We start from the raw sequence: 17,933 nt of genomic DNA on the forward strand, positions 1-17,933 counted from the left end.
AATAATTTTCTTATCAGGAAGTCTCCCCCATTTACCAATTGTAAAGCAGACACAAACTCACCCTGTTTATAAACCCCTCAACAGTAAAAGGCTCCTATTTGCCAAACAAGACAATGGTGTACACTGAAATGGCAAATACATCATTTTTCAATCATGCAATCCTTGGTTGAAGTTATCTCTCTTCCAAATCAGAAAATTCTTTCTGCTGTAGCCTATACGTTCACTTAATGATATCTATCAATATCGTGAAGAAAAAGAGATGTATTTTCATCCACAAGTAATAATGCTCTAAAAGTGAATAAAGTATTCAAATGTTCTGGGCCTTATGAATAACTGTTAAAGACAACTGTTATGTACAATCTATACAATGTGCTACAACTTACTGCAAAGTGCAATGTTGGTAACTACAATAGTTGTTTCATACACCATGATAACCATTTTATATTTTATTATGGAACTGCAGTGGTCATTCACAATCTTGGTGTCAAACTAACATTAATACACAATTCAAAAATGTGCTATTATTATTATTAGTCTTAGTCGTAGTAGTAGTAGTAGTAGTAGTAGTAGTAGTAAACAATGGAACTCCATCTGGGAATATCAACAATGTAAGAAAAGACAGATTGCTATTTACCATAAAGAAGACACATTATGTTGCAGACAGGCGCAAATACACTTACACAAAGCTTTCAGCCACAGCCTTCAGCAAAAGATAAACACTCATCATTCATACAGATAAGCAAGCACACCTTATGCATACATGACCACCAACTCTAACAGCTCGGGCCCGAAATCAACTATCACGTGTGATGGTTGAAGCAATCTGGAGGACGTGGCGAAAGGGAAGGAATAGTAGTGTACAGATGGGGGAAGAAAACAACACCGTCTGGCAGAGAGTGCAGATGAATTAGCAGAGGATGGAAGACAAGAATGGGGAGGAGATGACAGAAGGAGAAGGAGTGGAAACTGTTGAGTGGAGGGTGTGGGTGAAGTGTGTTACCACAGGTTGTGGCCAAGATAATCACGGGAGTAGAGACTGCGTGTGTTGTAACGAAAACTCTCATATGCACAGTTCAGGAAAGCTTGTGGAGGGAAGATCCAGATGGCTCGCGTAGTGAAGCAAACATTGAAACAAAGCATGTTATGTTCAGCGGCATGTTGTCCCTCAGGGTGGTCTACTTTGCTGTGGGCCACAGTTTGGCAGTAGCTGTCTATCCTGACAGACAGCTGGTTGGTAGTCATATCACTATAAAAAAACTGTGCAATGATTGCATCTGAGCTGGTAAATGACAAGGCTGCTTTCACAAGTGGTCCAGCCCCAGATTGGGTACGGTAAACCTGTGAAAGGGCGGGAAAGGAAAGTGCTGTGTGAGTGGTTCGGCAGGTCTTGCACCTGTGTCTTCCATAGGGATATGATGCTTAAGGCAAGGGGTTAGATTGGGATGGCATAGGGATGGACTAGGACATTGTGGAGGTTGGATGCATAACAGAAAACCACTTTAGGAGGGGTGGGAAGCATCTTGGGTAGGATGTCCCTCATGTCAGGGCATGATGATAGGTAATCAAAGCCTGGTGATGGATGTGGTTCAGTTGTCCCAGTCCATGTTGGTTCTTGGTGACAAAGGGAGCATTCCTTGGAGGTGGTGGAAGGACTGGGGGTGATAGTGTAAATGGCACAGGAGACCTGATTGTGGACTAGGTCTGGTGGTGGTCGGGGGGGGGGGGGGGGGGGGGGGGGTTTGTGCCTGTCTGTTAAGGCCTTGGTGAGACCCTCAGTGTACTAGGCAAGGAAGTTCTTGTCACTGCAGATACGCCAGCCTTGGCCACCCGAGGATGAAGGATTTACATTTAAGTACCACACTGCATGAAATTAGAAAAAGTTTGCAAGAAAAAATAGAGATCACTATGATTTTGTGTTTGGTGCGTATTATATAATGTGTTGCTGTGTATGAAATTCGGCTAACACACCAATATTTCTTTTGACTTGGGTAGAGGTCTCTACATGTCATCAATCTGGCGCAGCAATCTCATTAGCGATCATGCGCACCAGCGATAAAGCCAGAATGAAATATCCACAGCATTTCTCATATTTCATAAATGGTTTGAGATACTGAAATGAGTATTAGCAAATGATAGCACACAAAGAGCAGCATCTATTGCCATATGGTTATTATGGAGAACTTCATTATGTACTGTATTATTCCACAAACTACAGACTTTTTCCGTGAAAGAATGTAATTTTTAAGGGCCATCATTAGCGGGTTACACGAGAAATACTGTGTGTTTTGGAACAGCATAAGTAGATACATTACACATTTATTTTTGCACTGAGTATGTGCTTTTTCATAAGCTATTGACTTTACTTTTCGTCACTTACTAAATTTAGTAAACCATGGTTTCAGAATTCTCCTACAATTTTGTCTGCACAACATATTAGTGAGGTGACATTTTGTAAGATCCACTGTGTTTTGCCAAAAGAAGTAAATTTTAACATGGCAACAAGAGAAATGTAGGTTTCACTGAAAATTAGCCACTCATGACACTTCTCTGAAAGTCACAAAGGGTTAACAACAAGCTAGGTGAAATTAAACTGATGCTTTTGTTGCATTTTGTGGAATTATTTCTAGATATTAACAAAAGCAGAGGTTACAGTAGATCATTTTTAATGGTTGCCTTTGAATTGTGGGCATGGATGGGCTCCACTTAATATTTACAATAAAATGTGAGTGTAGACTTCAGTTTAGAATGGCACTTCCCCTCCAGGCGCGGGGCATGTGCAATCCAGGCATGGGGCGTGTGCAATCAGAGTGATATGGGACCCCTGATACGTCTAGGTATTACTCTAACAGGTGGCATCCCGTCTGATCACCTGAATCCATTCATATCCATTGTGCATTCCAGCAGACTTGGGTAATCTCAACAGGACAATGCAACACCCACATGTCCAGAATTGCTACAGAGTGGCTCCAGGAACACTCTTGTGAGTTTAAACACTTCTGCTGGCCACCAAACTCCCCAGACATGAACATTATTGAGTCTATCTGGGATGCCTAGCAATGTGCTGTTCAGAAGAGATCCCATCATACTCTTACGGATTTATAGACAGCCCTGTAGGATTCATGGTGTCAGTTCCCTCCCCATTACTTCAGACATTAGTTGAGTCCATGCCACGTCATATTGCAGCACTTCTGTGTGCCGCAGGGGCCCCACGCTACATCAGGCAAGTGTATCAGCTTTTTTGGCTCTTCAGTGTAGAACAAGTAATGTACTCCTGGCAACATTCTGTGTCATCCCTCACCACTGACCAGACACAAGCAGCAGCTGGATTAGAGAGTTATCGTTACATGCATAGGCTGCCATTAACAATACAACATTACATCGTCCCACTCTTCCAACATTTTGGAGAGGCACAACGCGGTGTTACTTCTGGTTTGGGGAGCCACTGGGTATGCCTTCAGGTTATTGGTGGTACCCTTCAGGTTATTGGTGGTACCAACTGAGGAAACTAACAGCACAACAGTACATCACGGGCACCCAACCATCCTCATGTGTTACACCTCATGGTGCCATTATTCAACAGGACAATGGTGATCCATGCATGGTACACATCTTTATGAAGTGTATGCTTGATGTTGAGGTACTCCTGTGGCCAGTGAGATCCCCAAATCTGTCACTGACAGAACATGTGGGATCAGCTCAAATGTCAGTTCTATCCCTGTGCCCATTAAGCCCAGCTTTCCCCAGGAGAGGCCTCAACAGATTTACAGCATCATTCTCAACCAATTCAGATAATACATCCAGGCCAAAGGGTTGCAATGTCATACTGATAAATGGGCTCAGACTGTCAAATTCTTTGTAAATTTGACTATATTTTGTAATCACTGCAGTAACATCATACACCTTCTTGATTTGTGAAGTTTCATTTCATTTCCTCCTCCTCCTCTAATGGGTGATTCACTTTCTTTGTCAGGCAGTGTATCATATCATAAGTAAATAATTTAGGAGTAAAAGTAACAACTTAGAAAATAATACAGACATTGAGTCATTGACAGGTACACACTGAAAGCCTTCTAGCTTTCAGATGAGTGCCCAACAATATAATAGTAAATGTGACATTTCCAGATGTGAATCTTTACATTTTACACTAAACTATCTGGATGTAACAATTTTTGGGAATATGAAATGGTATGATTACTTACATTAATGATAAGCAAAGGCGTTGGCATATTTTGGTTCATGGGTAGAGCAACCGGAGATAGCAGTCACGCGTGTACGAGATGTGCTGGCTTGTGTGAATGTGTGTGAATGTGTGTGTGTGTGTGTGTGTGTGTGTGTGTGTTTTCTTTTCTGAAGAACTCTATGTGTAATAGTATTTTTTGTATCTGTAATTCAACATCTCATCTTTGCAGTGAGTAGCAAACTATCCTTTTCAAAACAGTCACAAATTTATTAGATTGTTGAGAGCCCGGCATAGATATGGCGAAAACTCTGACTTGGCAGATGCTCAAAGACACATGCTAATTATTCTCCTACCTATCTCAGTATGAGCGGTCATTAACACACTCCAGTGTGGTGGCATCCAACTATGAAGTAAGCCAGTTAAAATGCTGGTAGCGGAAGAAATTTTCATCTCGAAAGAGATAGTGGCATAACATTACTGATCACCAGACTTTGCACCAATGTCCTGTGTTAAATTCAAAGCCTCTCCACAGAAAGTAATTCCAATCCCGAAGAAAGCAGGTGTTGAAAGGTGTGAAAATTCCGGAATTATCAGTTTAATAAGTCACGGCTGCAAAATACTAACACAGATAGTTTACAGACGAATGGAAAGACTTGTTGAAGCCGACCTCGGAGAAGATCCTATGACTTATCTTAGAAGATAGATTAAATGAAAAATTTTGAGAAGGAATTAAAATCCATGGAGAAGAAATAAAAGTTTTGAGGTTTGCCAATGACATTGTAATTAGGACTTGGAAGAGAAGTTAATGGAATGGACAGTGTCCTAAAAGGAGGCTATAAGATAAACATCAACAAAAGCAAAACGAGGATTGTGGAATGTACTGAAATTAAATCAGGTGATGCTGAGGAAATTAGATTAAGAAATGAGACACTTAAAGTAGTGGGTGAGTTTTGCTATTTGGGGAGCAAAATAACTGATGGTGGTCAAAGTAGAATGGATATAAAATGCAGACAGGCTATGGCAAGGAAAGCGTTTCTGAAGAAGAGAAATTTGTTAACATCTAATACAGATTTTACTGTCAGGAAGTCTTTTCTGAAAGTATTTGCATAGAGTGTAGATATTTATGGAAGTGAAACGTGAACGGTAAATAGTTTAGATAAGAAGAGAACAGAAGCTTTTGAACTGTGGTGCTGCAGAAGAATTCTGAAGATTAGATGGGTAGATCACGTAACTAATGAGGAAATACTGTACAGAATTGGGGAGAAGAGAAATTTGTGGCACAACTTGACTAGAAAAAGAGATCGGTTGGCAGAAACATTCTGAGGCATCAAGGGATCACCAATTTAGTATTGGAGGGAAGCATAGAGGGTAAAAATTATAGAGGGAGACCAAGAGATGAATGCACTAAGCAGATTCAAAATGATGTAGGTTGCAGTAGTTACTCGGAGATGAAAAAGCTTGCACAGGATAGAGTAGCTTGGAGAGCTGCATCAAACCAGTCTCTGGGCTAAGACCACAACAACTTGAACTGTGTAAATATATTTAAATTGCGTAATTAACTGTTTAGCACTGAGATGGAAACAAAAATTAAGAATTGGTAGCAGCGAGAATCAAACTCGGGGAGCCAATGAACTGACATTCAGAGTGTCTGACCGCTGGGCTAGGGGTCCCATTTGCAAACTGCCACTCGAAAATAGCTCACACTCTACATGTAAGTTTTTTGAGAACTTATGCACTCCTGGGATATTTATGGCTCCGACCCTCTCGGTGAATAAAAAAAGTTTGAAGTACAGGGTATTTCAAAATTAATATACAGGTTTTAAGGCTTTGTAGCACATACTACATTCACCTTACAATTATAAATAATACACCAAATGAAAGAGCAACTCAAACAGGTTTTCTAAAGTCGGATAGATCAGCTGGTTTTGGAGGCACATACACATGATCATGTCAGATCGTGTGTGAATGTGAAGGTCATGCGTAAAATGCTGTGTCAACCGGTCCCTTGGGCCAAATCCATTGGGCGGATACAATATCGTTCAACCAGTCACATACTGAGTTATGCCACTGAGGCAGCGCACCATCTTGCTCCCAAATAAAGATGTGTTGTTCAGCTTCTTCCCATACAGGCACAGGCCATAGCAGTACCACATCAAGATGCAAAACATCAGTGACAGTTGATTCACCAAAAAGAAAGGCCCGTAAACTTTTCATGGGGATATTTCTTGGGGTTAAGTGTGAACGACTTGCACTCGTTTAACATGTTTTGCAGTCACTCTTTGTCATTCCATACTCTTCCCATTGTGCACAGGTACACAAACAAAACTATTTGAGTTTATCTTTCATTTGGTGTATTATTTACAATTGTAAGCTGAACATAATAAATGCTATAATGCCTTAAAACTGGTATGTTCATTCTGAAATACCCTGTATTTATCACATAATATTCACGCCTTTTTGCATGCTATCATTTGGAAATTAACACTCCTTTTGAGTTCTCAGTTTTAAATGAAATTTCAGCATCTTTTATTTATATTTCACACAGAACAATATGTAAGTTGTCTTCAATGTGGATGCTGTACTGAATGCAGAAGAGGTGTAAGGAGACAAAGATAGCTAAGGAGGAGGACTGAAATATGTGAGCAAAGACAGTTTTCCCAAGTGCACGCACAGAAAGTGGGGCATCATACAAAGGAAGGAAGGGAGTGAGGGAGGGCAGATGGAAGGAAGGAAGGAAGGAAGGAAGAGAAAGGGAGATGGAGAAAAAATCAGAAACCAAAGAGAAAATTGTGAAAGATGTTAAAGGACATATCAGGAGAGAGAAGATTTAAGAAGGATGTCATAAGGACACCGAATAGTAGGAAGAGGGAGTACTAAATACTCAGGTCAGAAGGATGAAGATGTGTTGTAGTGAAGGACCAGTTGAAGGTCACAGTTTGTAGTAATTGACTGGAAATCATCTAACATACCCGAGGTGATGCTTGAAGTTCACAAAGGAAGTATTACAGGTCATCTGCTGTTCTTAAACTATATAAACAAATAAGGAAACAATGTGAGCAACCATCTTAGTCTGTTTGCAGATGATCCTGTAATTCACTGTCTAGTAAAGTCATCAGAAGATAAAAACAAATTGCAAGTTGATTTAGACAAGATATACATATTATACAGAAAGTAGCCTTGATGCTAAAAAGTTTAAAAAAAGTTAGGTCCTCCACATGAATACTAAAAAATTCCATTAAATAACACAAATTTAAAGGTTGTAGACTCAGTAAAATACTGAGGGAGTACAATTACAAACAACTTAAATTGGAATCATCACACAGCGAATTTCAGAGGAAGTTAAATCAAAGAGTGTATTTTAATGACAGGACACTTCAAAGATTCAACATATCTACTAAAGGAAATGCTTGAATTATGTTTGTCCATCCTCTTTTGGAGTATTGAAGTGTGGTAAGGGATTCGTACCTCAAAAGACTGATCAAGAACATTGAAAAAAATTCAAAGAGGAGCTTGTTTAATATTATCACAAAATAAAGGTGAGATTGTCACAGAGATAAGCAACTTAAGGTGGCAGTCAATAAAATAAAGACTTTTTCACTGATGTAAGATCTTTCATGAAATTTCAATCACTGACTTTTTCCTCTGAATGACAAAATTTTTTATTGACTCTCACCTACATAGGAAGAAATGATCATCACTATAAAATATGAGACATCAGAACTCGCATGGAAAATTTAAGTGTTCGTTTTTCCCATACACTATTCAAGAGTGGACCAGTCAAACAATAGACTGAAAGTGCTTCTAAACTTGCTCTCTTCACTAATGATATTCTCAGTGCTGTGGATTTAGGAAACATAAGCCGATTCGGTGTTTCTAGTCTTCCAAAAACTGTTTGATTCAGCAGCATATAAACTTCCTCTCAAGAAAACATTCTTATACAATATCTAACATGGTTTGCTAATGGACTGACAGGTGGGACACACTATCTTACCCTGAAAGCAAAAGATTAGAGTTTAACATCCCAAAAACAGTGCTGTCATTAGAGACAGAGTCCAAGCTCGGATTACAAAAGGTTGGGGAAGGAAATTGGCCATGCCATTTTCAAAGGAGCCATCCCACTATTTACCTGGAGCAATTCAGGTAAATTGTGGGAAACATAAATCTGGATGGATGTTTGGGAATTTAAACCACGTCCTCTCTTATCCTGGATGAAGACTCATGTACAAACACTGAAGTAAAACTGATGGGTCTCAAAGAAGTGTAATAGGATCTTAATAACGAAAAATTCAAAACTGTGCTCTCACGGCCTTTAAAAATGTGATAAAATTGACCACATGATTAATAAGTCAAAACTAGAGTCACTCATGTCACACAAAGATTTTCACTTAACAATGCATATAGAGATGAACTGAGAATGACCACATATGCTCAGCTGCAGGGATTCACAGGCAGGGCACTAGAAAACTGCATTTAGCCTACAAAAGAGACTGCAAACAAATCCTATGTGACCCATACTTCAATACTGCTGAAGTGTATAGTATGGTGGACCAAAAGGATACATCAAGGATATACAAAGAAGGATGGTCAAAATATCACAGGCTTGGATTACTGGGCAGAAAGTGTAACAAACTGTCAAAACATCTTAACTCGTTGACACTCTGAGAATACATCATACATCTCATGAGGTCCTGCTTACAATAATTCAAGGACTTACTTTCAGGGTAGAAACTATGATTATTCTTCAGCTTCAAAAAAATTGGAGCAATAACAAGTCACACAGATGTGTGTAGTCATTTTCCCTACGTTTCATTGATAAACTGAATGAGAAGAAACTAATATATGATACAATAAAAAGTATCCTCGCCTCGAACTTCACAGTGACCAGCAGAAAACAGATACTGATGTTTTAAACTTGTGTGCACAAATACACAGAATGACCTGATTCTGTTCAACTACTGTTTCAGAGATTACAGTGATTGCTCATTTACAACTTTTACAACTGGGTATCTATCTGGTGTGATTTAATTTACAAAAAATTACATAAAGCTAGTTATGTTGGAGGCAGGTATCAAACCATGATTCCAAGAAAATTTAACTTCTCTATAGAGCACGCAGCTACAAAATATCACTATGACTGGTGTTTAAAAATGGTTCATTGGTTCAATTAAGACACAGGAGAGACAAAGAAAAACTGTGGGTTTCACTGCAGGTTTGTATCCTCAAAGTGATAAAACCAAGGAATGTTTTAATGAATTCAAGGGAACTGCAATAAGAAAGATGTTGTGTATCACAAGAAAACATACCCTCACTGTACAGGCATTACACACTGAGACTACAAAAATATTACTTCATTCCACATAAAAATGTAATGACTATGAGAGAAAAACAATACTAGAAAGTTGTCACAAAAGTAGAGAGAGTTTCACTGGAGTTTCATAGAAACCTTAATTTAGACTGGGAGACTCAAACGTTTATAACAGGTGGCATGGACAAAGAATCCAGTGAAATTCTTTTAAGTGCATTATCTGAAAACTACCTTGAGCAGTTAAACAGAGAACTGACTCGTGGCGATAACATATTATACCTTCTGGTGACAAACAGACCCAAACTATTTGAAACAGTTAACGCAGAACAGGGAATCAGTGATCATAAAGCAGTTAATGCGTCAATTTCAGCTGTAAATAGAAATATTAAAAAATGTTGGAACATTTTTCTGTTTAGCGAAAGTGACAAAAAGCAGATTTCAGAGTATTTGGTGGCTCAACACAAAAGTTTTGTCTCAAATACAGATAGCGTTGAGGATCAGTGGACAAAGTTCAAAACCATCCTACAATATGCATTAATGAGTATGTGCCAAACAAGATCGTAAGGGATGGAAAAGAGCCACCGTGGTACAACAACCGAGCTGCAACGGAAGCAAAGGGAACTTCACAGCAAACATAAATATGGCCAAAGCCTTGCAGACAAACAAAAATTAGGCGAAGCGAAATGTAGTGTGAGGAGAGCTATGCGAGAGGCGTTCAATGAATTCGAAAGTAAAGTTTTATGTATTGACTTGGCAGAAAATCCTATAAAATTTTGGTCTTATGTGAAAGCGGTAGGTGTATCAAAACAAAATGTCCAGACACTCTGTGACCAAAATGGTACAGAAACAGAGGATGACAGACTAAAATCCGAAATACTAAATGTCTTTCTCCAAAGCTGTTTCACAGAGGAAGACTACACTGTTGTTCCTTCTCTAGATTGTCGCACAGATGACAGAATGGTAGATATAAAAATAGATGACAGAGGGATAGCAAAAAAAAATTAAAATCACCCAAAAGAGGCATGGCCGCTGGACATGATGGGATACCAGTTTGATTTTACACAAAGGAACTTAGCCCCCCTTCTTGCAGCGGTGTACCGTAGGTCTCTAGAAGAGCGTAGCATTCCAAAGGATTGGAAAATGGCACAGATAATCCCCGTTTTCAAGAAGGGATGTCGAACAGATGTGCAGAACTATTGACCTATATTTCTAATGTTGATCAGTTGTAGAATTTTGAAACACGTATTATGTTAGAGTACAATGACTTTTCTGGAGACTAGAAATCTACTCTGTAGGAATCAGCATGGGTTTCGAAAAAGATGATCGTGTGAAACCCAGCTCACATTATTCGTCCACGAGACCCAGAGGGCCATAGAGACAGGTTCCCAGGTAGACGCCGTGTTTCTTGACTTCCTCAAGGTATTTGATACAGTTCCCTACTGTTGTTTAACGAACAAAGTACGAGCATATGGACTATCAGACCAATTGTGTCATTGGATTGAAGAGTTCCTAGATAATAGAACGCAGTATGTCATTCTCAGTGGAGAGAAGTCTTCCGGATTAAGAGTGATTTCAGGTGTGCCGCAGGGGAGTGTCGTAGGACCGTTGCTATTCACAATATACATAAATGACCTTGTGGATAACATCGTAAGTTCCATGAGGCTTTTTACGGATGATGCTGTGATATATCGAGAGGTTGTAACAATGGAAAATTGTACTGAAATGCAGGAGGATCTGCAACGAATTGATGCACGGTGCAGGGAATGGCAATTGAATCTCAATGTAGACAAGTGTAATGTTCTGCGAATACACAGAAAAAAGATCCCTTATCATTTAGCTACAATATAGCAGGTCAGCAATTGGAAACAGTTAATTCCATAAATTATCTGGGAGTAGGCAATAGGAGTGATTTAAAATGGAATTATCATATAAAGTTGATCGTCGGTAAAGCAGATGCCGAAAGCATTACGGAGATGATAGATAAACACCAGTGGAAGACTGCAAGAGAGACACTCAGTAGCTCGGTACGGGCTTTTGTTTAAGTTTCAATAACATACCTTCACCGAGGAGTCAAGCAGTATATTGCTTCCTACTACGTGTATCTCGTGAAGAGACCATGAGGATAAAATCAGAGAGATTAGAGCCCAAACAGAGGCATACCGACAATCTTTCTTTCCACGGACAATACAGACTGTAATAGAAGGGAGAACTGATATAGGTACTCAAGGTACCCTCGGCCTCACTCTGCCAGGTGGCTTGCGGAGTATGGGTGTACATGTAGATTAACGATAAACAAAAGCTGGCTAGAGCAAAACATGTACATAAATACGGTACGGAAAGTTCTGGCAGAATGTAATTTAGAAGACAAGGTAAGAAGTCACCAAATAGTAGGGGCACTGAATTGTCGAATGGGGTGAGAAATTGTGTTGAGTGGAATGGGAAAGGGGAGATAGGAGACAAGGAGCAATGCAGAGGATTGGAGAATGTTAGCTGATGGCTTGGAGGGAGGTAGCAGGTGTACGAACAGAAATGCAGGTGGGAGAGGTATCAGGGGCATTGGATAGGGAAGCAATACACACCTGCCAGCACTGCTGATTTCATCTGGTTCCTACCCCCCACCACTAACTACATAGAAGGGGGACGTACTTGCAACAAACAGTTGTTCCTGCAATCCTCCTGGCCTCAACTTTCACAAACCCGGCCTATGCCCAGCTCCAGAACCTTCACTACACTCAACCTGCATCCACACAAGCTTCCTCTCGAACTCGCTTCCTGTGTCACTCACTCTCAGTTCAGTACTCTGCGTCATCATCATCGTACACTATATTTGTGTCTCACATTTTTACCCCTCTTGTTGTTATGCAAGTTGACTAAGTTTGCGCATGAGATTGCTAGACTGAAGTTATGTTTTGGCACCTATGGACTGGTATGCTTGTCCATTCAAGCAAAATAACTATTGTCAAAGTTCCCACCGTGTCAAGCAAACTAACCATTGCAGAAGTTTTTACCAATGTCTATCAATTTTGCCAGACCTGTGTACTTGCTTGTATTCAGTTTAACCAATGTGCACAGTGAATTAGTTATGTGAATTTTTTCAATTTTCTTGTGGTTCAGGGCAATTATTTTAATGTAAACTTACTGACTTTTGTTTCATGTGCTAAGTGAGAACGTGTGCTGAAAAGTAATGCCTCCTATTTTTTTTACGTGAAATCTCACAGCAGTTTTTTAATAAAACAAAAGTTATTAACATTCTACATCTTTATCCATAACGTCTAAATTTTTATTTCTCATCATAGTCACCCTGGCTACAAATATATATACAACAAGGTATGAGAATGAAGGTTCTAAAACACTCCAACAAATTAGTAACAAAGTGACACAAATTAGTTAAAAAGGTTTACTTATCATTGTGACTTCTTGAACAATGAGGTCTGTGATAATGCATGTATTATAATGCAGAAAAAGAACAAGTGAAGTGGCACAGTGGTTAGAACACTGGACTCGCATTCAGGAGGACAACAGTTCACACCCACGTCTGACCATCCTGATTTAGGTTTTGGTGATTTTCCTAAATCACTCCAGGAAAATTCTGGGATGATTCCTTTGAAAGGGCACAGCCGATTTCCTTCCCCATCCTTCTCTAATCCGATGGGACCGATTACATCGCTCTTTGGGCCCCTCCCCTAAAACCAAGCAACGAACACAGAAAAGGCCCTCAGTGGCTAAGTGCAAATAAATGTAGGTAAACTTCACAGATCATAGCAAATGCAATTTACAACAATTGTCTGTTCACTTCTAAGAGTTCACTAAACAATGTTTCCTGTTTAAGTCAGCCCTAGACAATGATCTTAACCAAGGTGGTGAAAGCTGCTCGTCTACCTTCCGAGCAAGCTTCTGTTCGTTGTTGTTCGGTCATTGGCAGATTGTGCTTGGCTGGCAATTGGCTGAGGCAAAGCTGATCCTCAGTGCTGCCAGTGGCATTGGTGGAACTTGCGCAAGTGGCAAGTCTCTGTGGTGCTGGCACCAGTTCGCATCTTTGTGCCTCTGGTGGTATTTCCCTGGTTGTGTCTTGTTCAGACGACATGGCACATATAACCTGCTGGAGCACCGGATCTGAACCACATCAGAGGCAATATGGGAATAGTGAAGGGGAAGCCATCCACTGTGCGCCTCACCTCCGTATACAGTTGCAAGCAAAGCAGTTCCTCGTGGACAGGTGAGGGTGTCAGGATCCATGGGGAGCCAAGACAGAGCAGCCACATTCACATGTTATGACTCTGAATGAAAACGGATCTCATAACTCTACTGGGAGAAGAACAGAGCCCAATGCTGAAGACAATGAGCGGCTTTCTCCAATAAGGAAGCTGATGGGCTACACAGGAAAATCAAGGTCTTATGGTTGATAATTAAATAACACTGCAGAATACAAGAAAACTTGAATTTTTTTAAATGCATATACAATAGCAAGAGCTTTTTTTTCCCCACTTGAGAATAATGTTGCTGAGCCAAGTTGAGTGATTTCAATGAACAGGCAATAGGCTATTTGGAGATGTCTGAATAGGGATGGGCCAAAACTGTCCCCACCCCATAATTGGACATATCCATGGCCAGGATCAGGTGCTTGCCAGGTTGAAATGTTGCAAGACATGGTGCAGAGCAAATACTATTCTTAAACAGCACAAAAGTGCACTCAGAAGCTGCAGACCAAACAAAAGAAGCATGTTTCTGAAACAGCAGATGGAAGTTTGGGTAATAGTAGTCAGATTTGCAGTTCTTTTTACGCCATACACACCAGACAGCATAAAATACGTTCAAAAGAAATGTGTATTTATTAATAAATTTAAGTTCTCAGTCTCATCTCTCCTACATATCCTAAAAGAATACCTACAAGCTAGACAGTAAAGAGGATCATTTTCAAGCAAGATTTTTGTGTGTTCATAAACCAGGAATCATTTTATACACTGTTGGACCTACATGTTTTCCCTTTATATGAGTGATGCTGTTGCTGCTCGTTCTTTATGTTCCATTTACCTTGGACAAACAAGGTGCTGTATAGGTGACACTGCCGAAGAGCACAATAGTGAAGATTGTGAGTGTATTGATGTAGTGTGCAGAAGTAGAAACATCAAAGTGAATAAATGTTAAGATCGTAGTGTGGATTTGTGGGAGCACAAAAGTGGAAATCGATCATCTTTTTATATTTTTTTGCTTATGATAGAGTATTCTCGGATTGGGTTTTCCTATAGGCTCTACATCTACAGCCATTTTAGTAAGGTTTTAACTGAATTAAGACACGTTCGTGTAACGCTGTCTGTATCAATCTAAGAGAAATAGTGTTTGTTTTGAGCACATCCATTGAATCACGGTTGTCTAGTGTGACCCACAAATTAAAAAAAAGAAACCGATGGAACTGTTTTAAACTAAAAAAAAATACAATTGTTTTGTACTATGAACTTCCAAGCAAATTCGCCAAGAATGTTATCCAGATACGTTTCCCCATCGTGTATAACTACGTAATGATAATTTAAAAACCATCATGAATTGTAAGTTTCTTAAAAACGTTTCTGCAAGTGACCTCTCACTTAAAACGGCCACAATAAACAAAGCGAAAATAACCTAATGAACAGTCATCTAACATTCATTTGTTAATAAAATACTAAATCTGTAGACTATTTTCTAATTCTCGTACCTTCGTGAGAAAACAAACTTCTACATTAATTTTTTTCTTTAATTTCGCAATGCCTCTAACACTATCATGTTTTGTCAAATAAGCCAGTAGTTCCTGTCCCACATGAATCTTTTCATCAAAAACTTTTTTAAGCTCTTCTGACATTACTAATATCACCTACGTCAGCAAAATGTCAACACGCGATTCTACTCTGTTGTTGTTCTATCCGTAAGGCGTAAAGCAAAAAAGTATCACTCTGTAATGATCTAATCTCTTTGTCGTAATCATTACTGCTACAATACAATCTTTGATTTGATGTCATTGGGACTGCCGTGGAGAGAGACGTGCGTTGAGAAGACTCCTTCATGCAGTACTGGCACCATTACCTGTGTTTTGTGCTGGCAGAAATATTTGTCGCTAATGCTCCATGTTCAACCACGACAGTTTTACTTACAAATTAATGAAAATAGCTGATTGTAAAACTTACGACACAATAAACGGAACTTTTTGTTGTTGGATTTTTTGAAACACTGAGTTTATTCACCACAACATACTAATACAATAAGTAATTATGTAAGACTGAAAGATTGCTTTCAATAATGATCACTCAAAATCACTGTTGCAGTTCGTCTTGGATCGTGTCACTTGAGGCTGTGGTATTGATGAAAACTTCATAAATTGCAGTTTCTATTACGATGGCAGACGATTTGCTCCAGCTGCTGCTCTTTATAACAGCGACCTTTACACTACTGCACAGTAAGTGAAAGTAAAGCACCATCAATGAAATTCGAGGTCTCTCCTTGGACAAGTCACCTGTGACATTGTAATCCTTAAAATAGTATTTCATTTTAACCCTTATCAAATCTAAAGGATCTATATCATAACTGTATAGCAGAAGCATCTTGATCGTCAAAAACTTCGAAGCAGACTATATACTGCACATTTTTATTGAAGCGCCTAGGGGGAACAGGAACAATACTGCACAACATTATCGTGAAGTAACAGTAATACTTAGCGTCTTGGGACAGTTTAACGTTGGTACCACCTGATGACAAATGAATATCTCTCAAGCAGTGTTGATTTTCTCTACTAATGGCAGTACCAATAAAATCGATAAACTTGTCGTGAGTTCTACTGTGGTTGTGCCCTCTTGTAATGTTTTGTGGTACCTTGGTGGATGACGAAACTATGTATGACAAGTGGGTGGCCAGTTTCCTATGATTACAACACAAAATGCACATGTGTTATAATGCACTTTATTACAGGAACCAATTGAGTACTTAACTTCAATTATGTCCAATCTGAAGTTCTATGGTTGACATCAATCAATTAACATGTACCAGTTCTTGGATCTTGAACGTGTCCATATCACAACTATATATATAGTGGCTAACATTACTAGAGGGTCTATACAAGGGCGACGTACTTGAGAAGATTAGATTAATACTTGTTCCATAGATCATGAATACGACACTTTGTAATGATGTGGAACGTGTCAGGTTAATGAAAGATGTCTGTACAAGATATTACATTCCACAAAATATTGCATGACACTAATGTTTAAGTTAGTTCCCCCCCCCCCTTAATTTATATTTAAAAATTCAGCCAATGAGTAGGAGGAGTTGTCATCTAGAAATTCTTTTAATTTATTTTTAAATGTTGGTTGACTATCTGTCAGGCTTTTGATGCTATTTGGTAGGTGACCAAAGACTTTTGTGGCAGCATAATTTACCCCTTTCTGTGCCAAAGTCAGATTTAACCCTGCATAGTGAAGATCATCCTTTCTCCTGGTGTTATAGCTATGCACACTGCTATTACTTTTGAACTGGGTTGGATTATAAACAACAAATTTCAAAAGTGAATATATATACTGTGAGGATCCCTAGATCCTTAAATAGATGTCTGCAGGATGACCATGGGTGGGCCCCAGCAATTATTCTGATTACACGTTTTTGAGCAATGAATACTTTACTACTCAACGATGAATTACCCCAGAATATGATGCCATACGAAAGCAGTGAATGACAGTAGGCATAGTAAGCTAATTTACTGAGATTCTTATCACCAAAATTTGCAATAACCCTAATAGCATACGTAGCTGAAATCAGACGTTTCAGCAGACCATCAATGTGTTGCTTCCAGTTTAACCTCCCATCAATGGACACACCTAAAAATTTTGAAAATTCTACCTTAGCTACAGACTTCTGTTCAAAGTCTATATTTATTACTGCAGTTGTGCCATTTACTGTATGGAACTGTATATATTGTGGTTTATCAAAATTTAAAGAGAGTCCGTTTGCTGAGAACCACTTAATAATGTTGTGAAAAACATCATTTACAATTACATCACTTAGTTCTTGGTTTTTGGATGTTATTACTATACTTGTATCATCAGCAAAAAGAACTAACTTTGCATCTTCATCTATATGAAATGGTAAGTCATTAATGTACACTCCTGGAAATGGAAAAAAGAACACATTGACACCGGTGTGTCAGACCCATACTTGCTCCGGACACTGCGAGAGGACTGTACAAGCAATGATCACACTCACGGCACAGCGGACACACCAGGAACCGCGGTGTTGGCCGTCGAATGGCGCTAGCTGCGCAGCATTTGTGCACCGCCGCCGTCAGTGTCAGCCAGTTTGCCGTGGCATACGGAGCTCCATCGCAGTCTTTAACACTGGTAGCATGCCGCGACAGCGTGGACATGAACCGTATGTGCAGTTGACAGACTTTGAGCGAGGGCGTATAGTGGGCATGCGGGAGGCCGGGTGGAC

General features: G+C 39.5%; 1 protein-coding gene across 2 annotated transcripts in view; it reads right to left on the bottom strand.

Annotated features, from left to right (window-relative positions):
- The window catches only part of LOC126272083 (UPF0415 protein C7orf25 homolog), a 130,888-nt gene extending 115,440 nt beyond the window's left edge, over positions 1-15,448 (bottom strand). Inside the window, exon 1 of one of the 2 annotated variants that reach the window (XM_049974644.1) lies at positions 15,175-15,448. In XM_049974644.1, coding sequence (XP_049830601.1) covers positions 15,175-15,318 — 144 coding nt within the window. In that variant the 5' untranslated portion in view covers positions 15,319-15,448. The remainder of the gene's footprint in view (positions 1-15,174) is intronic. The other variant, XM_049974645.1, reaches the window with a different exon arrangement.
- Positions 15,449-17,933: the final 2,485 nt, after the last annotated feature.

This window comes from Schistocerca gregaria, chromosome 5 (assembly GCF_023897955.1).
Source record: "Schistocerca gregaria isolate iqSchGreg1 chromosome 5, iqSchGreg1.2, whole genome shotgun sequence".
Lineage (NCBI taxonomy): Eukaryota > Metazoa > Arthropoda > Insecta > Orthoptera > Acrididae > Schistocerca > Schistocerca gregaria.